This window comes from Engraulis encrasicolus, chromosome 12, assembly GCF_034702125.1.
Source record: "Engraulis encrasicolus isolate BLACKSEA-1 chromosome 12, IST_EnEncr_1.0, whole genome shotgun sequence".
Lineage (NCBI taxonomy): Eukaryota > Metazoa > Chordata > Actinopteri > Clupeiformes > Engraulidae > Engraulis > Engraulis encrasicolus.
In genome coordinates this window covers 10,008,260-10,024,959 of record NC_085868.1, presented here as the reverse complement: position 1 = coordinate 10,024,959, position 16,700 = coordinate 10,008,260, and the positions used below count along the sequence as shown (strand labels likewise).

At 41.7% G+C, this 16,700-nt stretch overlaps 2 protein-coding genes across 2 annotated transcripts; one reads left to right on the top strand and one right to left on the bottom strand.

Annotated features, from left to right (window-relative positions):
• Window positions 1–10,047: 10,047 nt before the first annotated feature.
• Window positions 10,048–12,417, top strand: LOC134460306 (uncharacterized; the record flags this gene model as incomplete). The annotated part of the gene is made up of 6 exons (XM_063212745.1): window positions 10,048–10,260; window positions 10,367–10,495; window positions 11,025–11,218; window positions 11,549–11,696; window positions 11,942–12,146; window positions 12,248–12,417. Coding segments are annotated over exons 1-6 (1,059 nt in total), but the record flags the coding sequence as incomplete, so codon positions are not given.
• Window positions 12,418–13,197: 780 nt separating this feature from the next.
• LOC134460304 (uncharacterized) lies at window positions 13,198–16,646 on the bottom strand. Its single transcript, XM_063212742.1, has 6 exons — window positions 16,541–16,646; window positions 16,031–16,290; window positions 15,408–15,598; window positions 15,205–15,298; window positions 13,637–13,833; window positions 13,198–13,391 (listed from the first exon to the last, which is right to left on the bottom strand). The coding sequence occupies exons 1-6, from the start codon at window positions 16,634–16,636 to the stop codon at window positions 13,198–13,200; spliced, it is 1,032 nt and encodes a 343-aa protein (XP_063068812.1). The 5' UTR covers window positions 16,637–16,646.
• Between the last annotated feature and the right edge of the window lie 54 nt (window positions 16,647–16,700).

Here is a 16,700-nt window from a genome sequence, read left to right as displayed (position 1 = left end):
CCTTGCGGTTTTTTTCTGAGAGTTTTAAATAATTTCTGCCCTGTGTTAGTAGAATGTCATCTTAATGGTGTTTGAATTGGTTCAGTTTATTGAATTAACTAACACGGATCCAAAATGGTCCCGTCCCGGAACATCTATGAGTCCGGAATGGGTCCGTAACTGATAAAAAATAGCGCATCCGTGACGGGTGCAATACGTGGACAAGGAATGAGTCCGGGTCGGATGTCGCGCCTCCGAACCGGGCTCACTACGGAGGTAAGCTTCTGTACGCGGATCCGTTGCGGGTGACAAACGGGTCCTTTTTGAGTCCGCGCCACGCCTCCGCGTCGGATGATAGGCGGCGTGCAAGTGGACGCCGATACGGGTCCGTTTACCGGATCCGTTCTGGAGGATGGCCTCCGGAGAGTGGACTCCGGTGCGGATCCATTACGGAGTACTTTTGCTGTGTGGGTAATTAGGTCTTTGTAAATCAAGGTATTTGTCACTTTTAATGAATATTGCTTCACACCTGCCCTGGAAAGATATCACATACACAAGCATTCAGAAATAAGCAAGTCGTCGCAGCATGCTCAGTTTTTTATGTGTGAATCCAGCTGAGGTGTTATTTCATTTTTTTTTTTTTTTAAAGGACTTGTCTTGATATTCAAAATGATCTTTTAGATGTGTTAAAAATAGGATTGCACTCTGGTTTTCCGTGCAAAATATCATGCTACAGTATGTTAGTGGAATACCTTTTTTAATGTGCATGAAATACATTATGTAACATGTTTTATTGTGCCATCTTTCACTAACACAGAGAGAAGGACATTCTTGTGCTATGCTCTTATTTTTCCCCCTCCGTTATTGTGAGGGTGATTAATGTAGATTGCCCAAACCTCGCTAGGAGTGGTGTAATCAAGGAAACATGGTACCAAATCAGGGGAGTTATTAGTTTATTGGAGAATGTTATTGATGCTTATTTGGAGTTCATATCTTGTGATTGTGTGCTTTGTAACATTTAGTCACCTTGCTCAGTCTTTTGAGTGTTAAAATTTAGGAGGCTGATTACACACTCTCTCACATACATACCACACGCACACGCATGCACGCATGCACTCACGCACGCACGCACGCACACACATGCAGACACAGAAGCTACATTAGAAACAGAGAACTTGTTCCAAAAGGTCGTGTGCATCTTTAAATGCCAGAGGTTCAGGCTTTCATTGTGAAATTGCAATTAATTAGAAGAGGCCTTCACAACAAAATAACTATTGCACTAGCTCCCTTTAAGAGAAAATAAGCTGAAAAAAAAACCTTCAGATGTTCATAAACATAATCATTCATCTGGTTTTCGGTTCACATGTAGAAAATCCGCCCACTGTATATTGAGCTATGTTGAATGTACTGTATTGGTGTTCAATTACACACAGCCAGGCAACATGCAGTATCTACGACTTAATGCGCAGTCCTTTATGAAAAAGATATGAATAATGACTGCTGTTCATTAGGCATGTGTAATGCTTACTTATGAACCCATTACTAGCTCATTAACAATTAATTAAATGAAGTCCATTATGAGAGTATTTTAAATGCTTAAGATCACCAATAGTGCACTATAAATGTGTATTCACTACTCCAGCATATTCCCTCTGGAAAATATCAGCACTTCACAATAAAGGTTGCGTTCTCTTCTCAAGTTGAGATGGTTTCAGTATTTGTCAGCTTGAGTATGGAATGTGTGTGGGATTTCTATGTATGTCTTTGAAAGTTTGTTGTCATCTGTCTGTAAGAGTGATGTACTGGATATGTGTGTGTGTGTGTGCGTGTGTGTGTGCATACGTGTTACTATTCTAAGGGGAGGGTGGGAGAGAGAGGGTGGGAGAGAGAGAGAGAGAGAGAGAGAGAGAGAGAGAGAGAGAGAGAGAGAGAGAGAGAGAGAGAGAGAGAGAGAGAGAGAGAGAGAGAGAGAGAGAGAGAGAACCTAAGAAGGTAGCTAAATACAGTAAAGGGTGAGATAAAGACAGAAGAGGGTGAGGGGAGAAGAAGTGAGGGGAGAAGAAGAAGAAGAAGAAGAAGAAAAAGAAGAAGAAGAAGAAGAAGAAGAAGAAAGAGAGGTTCGGAGAAAAATAGACTTTAGTAGAGTGGAGTCGGTTAGGTTAGGGAAAAATGAAAACAGAGGCTGGGATTGATGGCAGGCACCCATCCATCACAATGAAGCAGATGAATTGGGCTGATTTGCAAGAAATTGGCCCAGGGATGGTATGATAGAGTATGCAGACGAGATGAAAATAAATAGGTGAAAACAGGCAATCAGAGGGACAGCTCGTTTGCTCTCTCTCTCTCTCTCTCTCTCTCTCTCTCTCTCTCTCTCTCTCTCTCTCGCTGCCTTGCCCTGCCTTCCTCCTCAGGCTGTGTGCTCTCACAAAGCTCACAGAGGTAACACACACACAACTGTACCGATATGTGCACGCACATACCCCTGCACGCACAAACACACACACACACACAGTCATACATCCATGCAGACATGTACACACGCATGCATGCATTGCACACGCGCACACGAAAACGCACACGCGCGCCCACACACACACACACACACACACACACACACACAGAGTCATACATCCATGCAGACACACACATGGGTCATTTCACGTGAAATCAGACACTTTGGGACCCGACCGACCCGGATTCCGATCATACTTGGTGTGCCTTTTCAGTAGCAAGGTAGCACCCCAGAACTGCATTGGTTTGAATCTGACACTAATATTAAGGGAGAAACAGACTAGGAAAGGTTCACATATGAGGGTAGGACACTATACATTCAGCCTTGAATATATCAGTCAGTGTTAGTCACAAAAAGATGCCTGTGGTGTTGTTTGAAAGCTCTTTTCTGGCTCTACATATTACACAATCACCTTGGAATACAACTACTCTCAGAATATGAATTATGATAAATTGAAAAATTAAAAATTGAATATCTAAAAAACCTATATTTTAATATGGCCAGTTCCTTGTCCAAACGTAGCCGGCAATGTCATGAGCAGCACCTAAAATGCTGGTGTTCGGTTTGTTATTCATTTCAGAGAGAATTTGACTCACAAATATGGCGTCATACAGACCACTTACTAATAATATGGTAATACCATAGTAGCATCACATGACAAAACAAAAACAAAACAAAAATGGTCAGTGTCCATGGTCCCAGGTTTCAGAAACTAAGGCAGATGTCCATTTATACACACCAAATGATGATATGTGAATGTTTGAGCATTCCTTCTCTGTGTACCTGTGCCATCTTCCCTTTACCGTACTTTAAAGAGATAATCAATGGCTTCACTCTCATTTTGTACTCTACCAGTGCATTTGAAGCAACAGCTGTGTCTTTTGTAGATAATGTATAAGTACGTCCCGTTGCAGTTACAGGTTCCACTACCAGAAGCACATCCTGATGATCCATGACAAGTCTATCTGGTCTGAAGGGAAAAGTGAAGGATGGAGATGGCCCATGAGGATGCAGGAAGTTCAGTTTCACCTCTCCAGTGCTCGGCATACATTCCTCATCACATGCTAGCCACCAGTTGCCATCATATACAGCTACAACATACCCTTTGATGCTTGGAAATGTAACACATTCCTTTACTGAGCTCACTCTTTCAACTCTGCCTTCTCTGAATGCTTAAAATGGCCTAACTTCCACTGTGTCCATTGACAATGGGCAGAAGCTGTGTAGTTTTTGAGTACCTGGAATAGTTCTTGCAGATTCAAACCTTTTCTCAGCTTCATGATGGTACATCTCTGTTGTGGCAAACTGGCAATGGATGTTCTTGACATTATCCTTGACAAATTCAAACAGTTGGTATGGCGTTACAATTTAATTGTCAATAGGACGTTGCAGACTTCCTGCACAATATAAGAACCTTAAAAACACAACAAATTTGTGCCACCACGAGGCAGATTTTCACATACCTGCAGAGTGGCACATTTTTGCCACATCACATGGCGAAGGTCCATGTGATGGCGTTGGAGGGACAGTTAAATGGCTTGCTGCACGAGCAAGTCTGCAACGTCCTATTGACAATTAACTTGTAACGCCATACCAACTGTTTGAATTTGTCAAGGATAATGTCAAGAACATCCATTGCCAGTTTGCCACCACAGAGATGTACCATCATGAAGCTGAGAACCTGTTGAAAAGGTTTGAATCTGCAAGAACTATTCCAGGTACTCAAAAACTACACAGCTTCTGCCCATTGTCAATGGACACAGTGGAAGATAGGCCATTTTCAGCATTCAGAGAAGGCAGAGTTGAAAGAGTGAGCTCAGTAAAGGAATGTGTTACATTTTCAAGCTTCAAAGGGTGTGTTGTAGCTGTATATGATGGCAACTGGTGGCTAGCATGTGCTGAGGAATGTATGCCGAGCACTGGAGAGGTGAAACTGAACTTCCTGCATCCTCATGGGCCATCTCCATCCTTCACTTTTCCCTTCAGACAAGATAGACTTGTCATGGATCATCAGGATGTGCTTCTGGTAGTGGAACCTGTAACTGCAACGGGATGTACTTATACATTATCTACAAAAGACACAGCTGCTGCTTCAAATGCACTGGTAGAGTACAAAATGAGAGTGTAGCCATTGATTATCTCTTTAAAGTACGGTAAAGGGAAGATGGCACAGGTACACAGAGAAGGAATGTTCAAACATTCACATATCATCATTTGGTGTGTATAAATGGACATCTGCCTTAGTTTCTGAAACCTGGGACCATGGACACTGACCATTTTTGTTTTGTTTTTGTTTTGTCATGTGATGCTACTATGGTATTACCATATTATTAGTAAGTGGTCTGTATGATGCAATATTTGTGAGTCAACTTCTCTCTGAAATGAATAACAAACCGAACACCAGCATTTTAGGTGCTGCTCATGACATTGCCGGCTACGTTTGGACAAGGAACTGGCCATTTTAAAATATAAGTTTTTTCGATATTCAATTTTTAATTTTTCAATTTATCATAATTCATATTCTGAGAGTAGTTGTATTCCAAGGTGATTGTGTAATATGTAGAGCCAGAAAAGAGCTTTCAAACAACACCACAGGCATCTTTTTGTGACTAACACTGACTGATATATTCAAGGCTGAATGTATAGTGTCCTACCCTCACATGTGAACCTTTCCTAGTCTGTTTCTCCCTTAATATTAGTGTCAGATTCAAACCAATGCAGTTCTGGGGTGCTACCTTGCTACTGAAAAGGCACACCAAGTATGATTGAAATCCGGGTCGGTCGGGTCCCAAAGTGTCTGATTTCACGTGAAATGACCCACAAACAAACACAATCGTCCATTTATATATTCATGCATAAACACCCACACACATTTTGGCATATAAATGCACACACACGCACGCACGCACGCACGCACGCACACATACACACACACACACACACACACACACACACACACACACACACACACACACACACACACACACACACACACACACACACACACACACACACACTGGGTTGCTGTAAAAGTACAAAGAAAAAACCTGACACCACACACACTTCCAGACCTATACAGAGAAAAAGGTGTGTGTGTGTGTGTGTGTGTGTGTGTGTGTGTGTGTGTGTGTGTGTGTGTGTGTGTGTGTGTGTGTGTGTGTGTGTGTGTGTGTGTGTGTGTGTGTGTGTGTGTGTGGGGAAGGGTGGTGGTGGATTAAGGGGGGCTACTGAGTGCACTGACCTGGGAACAGATTAAGAGGTGCTTACAAGCGCCATGCTATGCGAGCCAGGACTGCCCACCCCTGTGTAGTCCACTGTGGAGTACTTGCTGCATGGCCAGTCAGTGGCAATGGGTCTAGTACAGTGGTTCCCAACCTATGGGTCGTGACCCAACCTATGGGTCGCCAAAGATCCACAGTGGGTCGCGACGCCCTCTTGATTTTAAAGGGTTTAATTAATACCATATATAGCCCATGTTGAATAAATTTCAAAGCATTTAAACTAATACATAGAAGCAACAAAATGTAAGTGATATATGAAACATTTATTCTATATTTGGCCAAAGATAAATTGAGGAATAAAATGATAACTAATGAGTTTTCGCAGGAAACAGAGTATCATCTCGTGCGGGCGCTCGCGCGGCTGGGTCACCAAAGCTTACAATGGTAAAAATATGGGTCCCTGAAGAAAAAGGTTGGGAACCACTGGTCTAGTATACAGTAGCCTGCTTATCATCGACTTTCAAATCTCTTCGATACTTGGTTATGACCAAGAGCATAACAATTAACATTTCCCAAATGGCATGGCTGACCCGCCTCCCTTGGTTTGCTACTGGTTGTTTGCTTCCTGACAAAGTGGGAGGAGTTCCGCAACGTTGAGGGTGTTGCATCACAAGGAGGGCGTGGCCTGTCTTTTATACAGGGAAGCCAACGGGGCGATAAACGAGTCAATTGTTCAAGGCCCAGGTTAAAAATGGGCCCAGAAATTGGGCTTCCATTGCATTGTATGTACTGACCCGAGGGGTGGGGGCTTTTTGTTTGTAATGACTTTTTCCCGGGCCCAACCAAAGTTGTCAGCGGCCCTGGTTATGGTAAGTATTACGGGCAGTCATGGGTGAGCGGTTAGGGCGTCAGACTTGCATCCCAGAGGTTGTCGGTTCGACTCCCGACCCGCCAGGTTGGTGGTGGGAGTAATCAACCAGTGCTCTCCCCCATCCTCCTCCATGACTGAGGTACCCTGAGCATGGCACCGTCCCACCGCACTGCTCCCCATGGGGCGCCACTGAGGGCTGCCCCCTTGCACGGGTGAGGCATAAATGCAATTTCGTTGTGTGCAGTGTGCAGTGTTCACTTGTGTGCTGTGGAGTGCTGTGTCACAATGACAATGGGAGTTGGAGTTTCCCAATGGGCTTTCGCTTTCACTTACGGTAGGCTACTGTAGATTACAGGAAGACTGGACTGGAAGTGGAGTATACATATGGCTTTATTGTATATATAGCCTATATTTTTTTTGTTGCAAATGTTGAAATTTGACAGAATATTAGAATATTATAAAAATATAGGCCTAACTTGTTACTGACTTTTTATGATACACTATGCACTTACATGTATGTACGGAACAGTGTTTGACTTTCTACATTGTCTGGTTCAGCTCTAAATTCTGAAGTGGATGGACACTAAGCTTTTCTACTGTTAGCCAGCTACACCGTGTCACCTCACAGATCATGAGCAAAGCTAACAGGTTGTCAGTTTCACAGCTGTTTTTGTTAGGGTTGAACGCTCTGCAATGCAATGACATACTGTACACAATGACATCACATTACAGTAAAAAGCTAGCACACATCCAAATATGTGTCACTGTCACTCTATGTTCAGTTACATACAGATACCATACCCTCAACATGTTATGTTTGTGTAAACATTTCAACTCAGTTTATTTGGCTAATCTCTTTGTCGTCTGGTTTGAATGAATATCAATTTATGGTAATACCTGTTCCCCGTGTGTGTGTGTGTGTGTGTGTGTGTGTGTGTGTGTGTGTGTGTGTGTGTGTGTGTGTGTGTGTGTGTGTGTGTGTGTGTGTGTGTGTGTGTGTGTGTGTGCGTGTGTGTGTATGTGCATGTGCGTGAGTCTCTGTGTGTGCGTCTGTGCATGTGTGTGTGTGCATGCGTGCATGCATATGTGCTTGTGTGCACATTCCATGTGTTTGTGTGTACCATGGGATAATCAGAGACATGTTTGTGTATGTATGGAGCGACGGGTGCCTAGCCTAGCCTTCATGTTCCTGCATAGCTCATTGGTTTCCACTGTCGACACTATTATTGTGTTGAGTCACCCCAGGCGCTCGGGTTGCCAGATGAGTCTGATGATTTCCAGCCCAAAAAATGCTCAAAACTCGCCTAAGCACAAAATCCCGCCCAATTCTATTGATGTCTATGGCAAAAATTGGGCAGGTTTTTCTGCTAAATGCAATTTTTACCCGCATACGGCCATCCTAAGCAGCCCGATTGGGAGGGAAACAGCCCAATCTGGCAACACTGCCAGGCGTACGTGTGCAGCCTGTCAGCTCAGGCCTTCTGGAATCTGTCTGCCCCAGGCAGGCTACAGAGTTTTCCCCCCCCTTTGAAGACGTGTGTGATACGATTCGGTGTAAGGTTAGCATAGCTGCTTAATACACTGGTATTAAGGTTAGGTACTGTAAGTCACACACTCCCTGCATTGCGAAGGATAAAAAAGTCTTGCGGTAAGACGAAAGTAGGTAGTTTATAAGACTGGTGATCTCTGTTACTGCATTTAACAAAAACTGAACAAAAACTGATTGCAAGATAGGCATTTATTTGGTGATTATCTGATATTCATATATGTCGCCCTTCTCGAGTCCCTCCTCGGCAATCTCAGTGGAATATTTCTTAGTGTAGTCAGATAGTATCTGAAAGAGTTAAGTTGTAGTGTACATTGTAGATTTGTTATGTCTCTATTGTCACCAAAATGGTCATGAAAAAGGTTAAAACCTGCACATTCAAAATGTCTGACTTGGGAGCACGACAACCAAATGACAAGGTCATCAACCAGGATTTTTCTGCTCCCATGTTTTTTTTGTTTTGTTTACAGAACGTTTTAGGTGAAAATCCTAAAAAGGATAAAAAAATAAATTAAAAAAGTCAGAGGAGATTTCTTTTTCCATTCTTTACCAAAGTGGTAATGACCATGGCTTAATCAGATACTTCAGATTCTCGGAAATGCAACATAGTTATGATGTAATGATTTTTTTCAACAAACAATGAATGTGATGGTCGATCCCATCTGCATGAAAGGGCTTCCGTACAATATTTTGTCAAAAGGCCTTACAAGGGTTGTCAGGTTATGCATCTTTACTATCAAAGTAGTTAAAAAAGTAACACACACCGACAATGTTGCAAACCAAAGGTTCCAATCTGGAACCGAGACCCAGGTTGATAAGCATCTTCTTTTATGTCTTTTCTTTATTCTTTCACTTTTTTTACTGCTGAATATTTGCTCTATCCTTTTGTTGAATTCAAAGATGTGTGCAAATATCCTCCTCATATCTGGAGGCAAACATGGTTGTTTTAGCGGCAGTGACTAAGAGACGATCTTGTGCTTTGATCTGTGGGAGACGGTTTCAGGGGGAAACCGAGAACAATTCTCAGAAGCATCTTCTCTCACTTTGTTTTTCTTTTCCATCCTCATGAGAGAGCGAGAGACAGGGAGAGAGAGAGAGAGATGATGTAACATCGAGAGGTGGTGCTGATGGTGGCCCAGTCAATTAAGACAACTTCATCAGCTCTTCATGCTATGTGTCAGTTTAAAAAAAATGTCGCAATTGAGCCGAAATTGTCAGAATTTTAAATAAGTAAATAAAATACTAAACATGTGTTGATGACTAAGCAATGCAGCTATTTATATACTACCACAGCTGAGGGGAGATGGTGTGTTTAATTATCTGTAACTTCTAAAATACTCCATTACATAATTGATAGAAAGTTCAAACTGAAGTCAAAGCCTCAATCTGGTAGTATGTAAGAGGCATGCAATAAACACAAGGTAATACTGCTTACGAAAACCTCCTATCTGTGTGGGCTCTATATGAGCTATAGGTGGCATTAACCAGGCAACTATTCGCCCCTAACTCAAAAAAAAATGTTTTGGTTCCCCTTGCCGTGTACAGACCAGGAGCGAATGGAGCAAACGAAGCGACGGAAGCCATTATTTCTCTATGGAGGGCACGCGGCCTGCGCTACCAAAGCGAATTCGCCAGGAGCGAAGGGTCCGTGTATATTTTGGTAATTGGATTTTCTGTTTTTGAATGGGAATTAAAAAACAAAAAACGACTGGTTTATTTGATTTTCGTTTTAAACCCCAAAACCAACAATTGAAAAACGCAGCATTTTTCTTTCATTTTCATTTTTTAATTACACTTTAAAAAATGAAATTCAAAGTCAACACAAACGGAAAAACGGACCAAAACCAAGCATTATTCATTATCCTCGCACCGGAAGTTGCCATTCAGACTGCAATAAAGCGCGAATAAAGCGATAATAATGTCTTTGGAGCCCTACTCAGAAATTATTCTAGAATTGGCTAAACAAGGCCTGTCATCGTCAGAAATCTCTGCGCGCATTTCAGTGGAAAGTGGGGGCGGAAGAGGATTTTCAGCCCGGAATGTGCGAAAGTACTGTGCTGACAACTGCGTAAACTTGAGGGGGTTGCCCGAGGAACATCTGGAGTTGGAGGTGGCAAAAGCCATAGCCGAGGTATGAAAACTGCACTCGTCTTCTTTGATGGGCCTAGAACTATGTGCATGTGCAAAGCAATTTATTTCGATTGGTATGGTGAAAGCAGGTCATTTGTTGTTTCTAGACGGGACCAACATTTGGCAGAAGGATGATGAAGGGGTACCTCGCCGTGAAAGGGGTACATGCTGCAGAGACTCGTATAGGATCAGTGCTTAGAACTATACACCGACCTTACAATGAAGCAAGACGCCAGGTAGGCTATACAAATTCAAGATGTTTGAGGTAGCGGTGTGTCACTTATCTACTGGCGTACTTCTGTGTTCCTAGGCTACTTTATAACCATCGCAATTACTAAGACATACACCTGTAGATGAAGCTGATGAGAAATCAATTCATGGATCAATGATTATAGTGCGCATAGGATAGCCCCGAAGTGTAAGGTCATCCTGCCTCCCTCCAATGCGCAACCCCACGCTGCCACCCAGTGGCCATATATTATACCTAACATCAGCATCCTTTCTCTGGGGTGGGCCAATGGCCCTAAAACTGAACATGGATCATCCTCTCTCAAGGTTATTCAACAGCAAAATAATTAATGGGCTAAAAAGAATCCAAAGAGTCCAATTGGCCACATCCAGACTGAGCCTGTAAGTTAAAATAGCCAAGCATGAAACTGACTCAAGTAGGCTAGCCTAAGGTTAGGTGTAGCTGTGTCCGGATCTGTTGAGGATAATGTTGAAGCATAGGCTATGTTTTGTCACATTATTTTTGTCTTCTTTTAGGGTGCTCGCAACCTCAACCCCATACCATACCAAGCAGACTACATGGGACAGAAGATTCATCTGGACCAGAATGAAAAGTTGCAAATGTTTGGGGTTACACATGTTGTAGCCATTGACGGCTATAGCAAAAAGATTGTTGGTCACTCCACCATGGCCATAAAAAATAACCTTACCATCTATGAAGATGTTTTCAGGTAACATTGTGTAGTTTGTGCACATATAACAGTATTCAATCATTTATATGAGCCAAGCCCGATGCTGGCGAATATCAATATGATATCAAGATTGCGATATGTAGACTGTGATTTTGGATGTCCTACAAAGAAAAGCTGTAGTCCCCTATAACTGACAGGCTCTTATACTGCCACTGGAAATAGTATCCATAAGCGAATGTGACAATATGCTGTCAGCGTAACAGTTAGCCTACTTTATAGCCGAATCATTAAAATTTTTAAAAGAATGATTTTGAATGGTTACATATGAAAAGCTTTGCTCAAATTAAAACCAACTTTTTCATCCAATAGGCCTGCAATACTAGCTAATGGGATGTGGGACCAGGTTCGCGTGGACCACGGGAAGGAGTTTTATTTGACGCTCTTCATTCAGGAGCTGCTGTCACCTCATCGCTACACTCAAGAGAGAAGACCTTACTTGCAAACTCCATCCACAAGGGTACAGTTCAGTATGTTCTATAGTTGCTGCACCAACACACACGGTGGCTATCCCTGTTGAAATTATTTGTTAATATGTGTTATTGTTTATTTCAAAACAATAATTTGTTTTAACAGCACAGTCTTATTTTTCAGAATTGCAATGCTTTCCAACACACTTACTGTAGAGAAGTCTGCAAAATGTAGTGTAAAAGACATTTTTTCATTTGACCATTGGAATAAATTGTTTTTTTTCCTCATATTCAGAATCACACAGTTGAACGAATCTGGCCAGAGATAAATAGCCGTGTCAACTACCCCCTGAAGAAAGCCCTTCTGCAGTTGGTGGACCAGGAATTGCTTGACATGGATGACAGTCTTGTCAAATACTGCGTGTCCTGCCTGACTGGTCAGCTGTGCCAGATTGGTGTTACAAGAGTGGTGGAGTCTTGGAATGCTCACCGTATTCCAGGTAAAATAACCAGTATTGCAAACATCAGAAGAATTAGAACAAAATTAAAAACAGACACACATAATGTACGTCTCAATGTCAACAGTATCTTTATTTTACAGGAAAAGGAACACCAAACGACTTGGCTGGCAGTGGGTGTCCCAAAAAAATCCCACCGGAGCTGTTGCCTCACTCAGCTGAAGCAACAGAACTTTACAGACAGCAGCTTGGATCCACCCTAACACCACAATCTACCTTTGGAGTAGATCCATTTTTAAAGGAACAGACCACCCTTTTTTGATTTTCACATATTTGCAGTATTTCCCAGCATTGTTCATGAATGTGCATATCATTTTCTTCTCTGTGTTTTCAGTACTTAGATTTATTGGATCAGAATTATTAGCATAGCTTAGCATAATCACTGAAAGTAACTGGTATCTTTAGCATCAAGCCACAAGTGATCACTGGACCGAATTAAATTGCTGTTTTACACTCTGGTGAATGTTACTTTCATTTTAAAGTGGTTTAGAAGTACATTTGATGGTGTTTTATTTTGTACCATAGACTTGCATTACTATGCCTAATTTGGGTATACTGTCAAACGGGGCAATGCAAACACATAGACGAAAATTATATGCACGTTCATGAATAATGCTTGGAGATACTGCAATTATGTGAAAATCAAAAAAGGGTGGTCTGTTCCTTTAACAGAAGAAGACAAACTAATATCTGAGAACCAGTTTGCAGAACAATATTCTGACATTTCTGAACTGTTGTCTAGAGCAGTCAACAATGATTTCACACCATACAAAGAGGCGCTTCTCTTTCTCATTACCACAACTCGGCGCAATGTGTAAACATTTGTGTTGGGATTTGTAAAAAATGTAAGAATGTAAATGAGTGGAATTAGTGGCAGTGGGCGTATGAACTCTGACCCACCTAAAAAGAATAAAACAAAATAAAAACAAAACACTCAGTACTCGGTAAACAAAATAAAAACACTCTGCATCACTCGCTACTCGGTAAACAAAATAAAAATACTTGTTTGCGAGTACCGGTAAACAAATACATATTACTCCTCTTCAAAAAGAGACCTCAGGACAGACAGTGCCTCTGATAGGCCCTTAACTTCAAACATGCTGTCTCCTTCAACACTTCCCCTACATTTTGCACAGGTGTCGGAGTTCCTATGCCACTCCTCCACACAAGTTTTGCAGCCAATGAGGGTTTGGCAACACTGCGTGAAGATTGGCTCTGTCATCAACTCTAAAACACAAAATGAGAAAGACTTGTCAATTAATGCATGTGTGTCTTCGGTTAAATGTTCTTGGTGTATGGGTTGTGCATTATGTAACAACTTTGTTAATTATAAGAATATCTGTTACTGTACATCACAAAAATAAAGTGGCTGGCACACAGCAAACATTGGTTAGATACTATAAAACACAAGTGTTTGTTTGTTAATGAAATTGTGACACACACCATATAAAATAGATCCATTGGGTACTTACTCAAGCAAAAAGCACAAGAGAACCCATGCTTAATGGCCGGTAGCTGTGATTGAGTCAGGGTCAGTCTTTTAACTGCAGCCAGATCGGTGAGCTCCCTGATTGCAGATGTAACATCCGGGAGACTCTGAGATGCAAGAACCAGCTCTTCAATTTTTTCTGTGACCTCGGCAATGCCTCCAACCTCTTCGTTTTTCCGGCTGTTTCACAGAGGATATAACACACACAAAAAATAGAGGTTAGATATGTACTTGATGTGGTGAGCAGGATTGATGATGGCGGGGTAGAAGCTTAACCTTTGCAAAAAAAAGTATTTGATTTATAAAATAGAGCAGCCATTTAGGAAGTGTATTTGACAGGATTTCATACTTTAAAAAGGCGTACCGTGTAAGATTGTGGCCAGAATAGGTATTGCAACTATGCTGCTCATTTAAACTGTGTTGACTATTGCCAATTTTGATCTTTTCATGAATATTACTGAATAATAAACCAATATTTACTAGTATGACCAAAGGACAGCACATCTTGCAATGTCTATTGTTGGAAATTCAAAATGGCAGATCATGGAGAAGATCCGCCTTTTCATGTATGTAAAACGCATTTTTTCCAGTCACAAGGAATATTTAGAATTTAATGGTGGTGGTAAGTATTTGTTAAAAAGGTCACATTTGTGAATGGCCAGGATGAATTCTGGAAATTGACTTCTAAAATGTTACATGGTGCACCCTTAAGGGGGACTTTGTTTATTAGTGGCAGACATGGTATAAGGGAATGCAAACCCAGTGTATGGTGTGGCCTATACAAAGATGGCAATGGCAAAATTGTCTGAAAAGAGAAGTAAAGATTAATAGGTAACACTTTACTTAAAGCCAACATTGTAAGCGCATTTGTAACAAATTATAACGCACATTATAATTACTTACAACGTATTATGACTACACTCGAAATGCTTCATGATGCTTTATATTAACAGTTATGAATAACTATGAATCTAGCTTATAATGCTTTATAAATCCAAGGGTGTCATGAGTGCTCATGACTGGCTATAAACTATAGGCTGCCTGATGGGGTTTATAGTACATTTTGAGTACCCATACCCCTCTATGCACAGACCTGGATGATAAACTGTCATAAGGGCTCATACGATGCTATAATGTTTCATGTGAGATCATAAGTCGTCAATGTGTGCTCTAAGTACAGTGAAGTTCATATGGATGCATCTATAATGCACTGTATAATGCACATCTATAATGCATCATGATGTACTGTAAGCCCCATCAGGTCGCCTGTAGTTTATATCCAGTCATGAGCACTCATAATACCCTTGGATTTATAAAGTGTTAAAAGCTAGATGCATGGTTATTCATTACTGTTAACATAATAAAGCACCATGAAACATCATCAGTGTAGTCGTAATGCGTTGTGTGTAATTATAATGTGCATTATAATTTGTTATAAATGCGCTCATAATGCGCTATAGATATGGGCTTCATAGAAAGTGTAACCGATTAATCTAACAGAAAAAAAATAAAGCAACAAAGAGGAGCAGAGTTCAGTGTAAATGAGCCTACCTCATTCTCCTCCTCTTGGTGCCCTGCAGGTCTGTGAAGTCTTTTTCTGGGACAGCAAGAACTTTTCTGGCATTTTGTCTCCAATAAGGTGACCCTTGGAGTAGGAGTGGAGGCCAGGAGAAAACATTTCAGTTGAAGTGGATCACTCATTCAAAATCAAAAGCACAAACTCAAAACAGAGAAGCATAATGTATGTTACCCACCTGTTGTTCCCTCCGATTCCACAATAGCATTCCCCTGAGAATCCGTCAAAATCAAATTCTCCGGACTCCCAATGGCTTCCTTCACTTTGGCAGCGATCCCCTGAAGAGAGGCCTCAGCTTCCGAAAATCTCACCATGACCATCCTGCTCACACTGAGCTTGCCGCTAAGTGCCTCAGCAAGGTACACGGATCTGGATAAATTAAACAAGTACAAATGATAAGTAACAGACGGGCCAGTGAAGACCCAGGGGAAACAGATGGTTTAAATACACAGGGAGGGGTAATCAAAACAGGTGAGAGACAGGTTTCAAAATTAAACACAAACCAAATTCCCACGGAATATGTCAGACCGCATGGCAAGATAGGGCATATCACAAAAGACATAAAAGGAAAACATAAACAAACCAATGGTTTTGGAATCTAGGCCTATTGGTAGAAGAATTCAAGTGCTCAGTAGCCTACTTCAATACAATTACATGCCTTTTTCCACTAGGCCACTTATGTCAACAATAACAAGATCAGAGGTATCTAGTCTACAAACAAAAGCATGGGTAATGGTGCTTGTGTACAACCTATTATAGGCTACAGTAAGCTTATCATTTCATAGGTGACTTAAAAGTTACCTTTGAAACGTTTTGTTTGAGGCTCTGGGGAGAGCAGCGGCACCCAGCAGTGAGCCACTGGTCACTGTACTACTAGTCGGAGGCCTTGAGAAGGCAAAGCGTTGCCCCGTACTTGATCCTGGGGCGGCGACATCGTCCTCCCCGTGAACTTCATAATGCCCCCTTGGACACAGGTCCAGTGAGCTGAACATTCCTGACGAATCGCTGGCAAATATCGCCACATTAGCGTCGTCTGTAAGGTACAGACTGTCAACGGAGACCTAAAAACACAAAAGTCAAATACAATTAGCCAACTAGGCCTAATATTAGCGGCATCACACGTTTCAAAACCATTTATTCAATGTGATGAGGGTAGTGATCCGAACTAACTGGCTGAAACTTTTAATTATTTCTACTTGAGTTGAAAAAAGAGCTACCATGGCGAACACAGTAGGCTAGGCTAGAGGCTCTGATCATTAGGCATATAATTATTCGTAGTATTGGTGGTATAGTGGGTGGTAGTTTACTTACCTGGAAGATCCTGCTCAACTTGAGGACCGTCATGTCCTCTTCACGCAAGCTTACCCGCTTACTCTTCCTGAATAAATTGTACTGAACTTGATCCATATTTCTCCAACTCCTGCTGTAGTCGTCGATGCTATGCTAGTCCTTCTTCAGTCCCGGTTGGACC

Coding starts and splice junctions, on each gene's coding strand:
- LOC134460304 (XM_063212742.1), bottom strand. CDS start 16,636: ATGGATCAAGTTCAGTACAATTTATTCAGGAAGAGTAAGCGGGTAAGC. Junction 15,599..16,030: donor TCAAACAAAACGTTTCAAAG/GTAACTTTTAAG, acceptor TAATTTATCCAG/ATCCGTGTACCTTGCTGAGG. Junction 15,299..15,407: donor GGAATCGGAGGGAACAACAG/GTGGGTAACATA, acceptor TCCTACTCCAAG/GGTCACCTTATTGGAGACAA.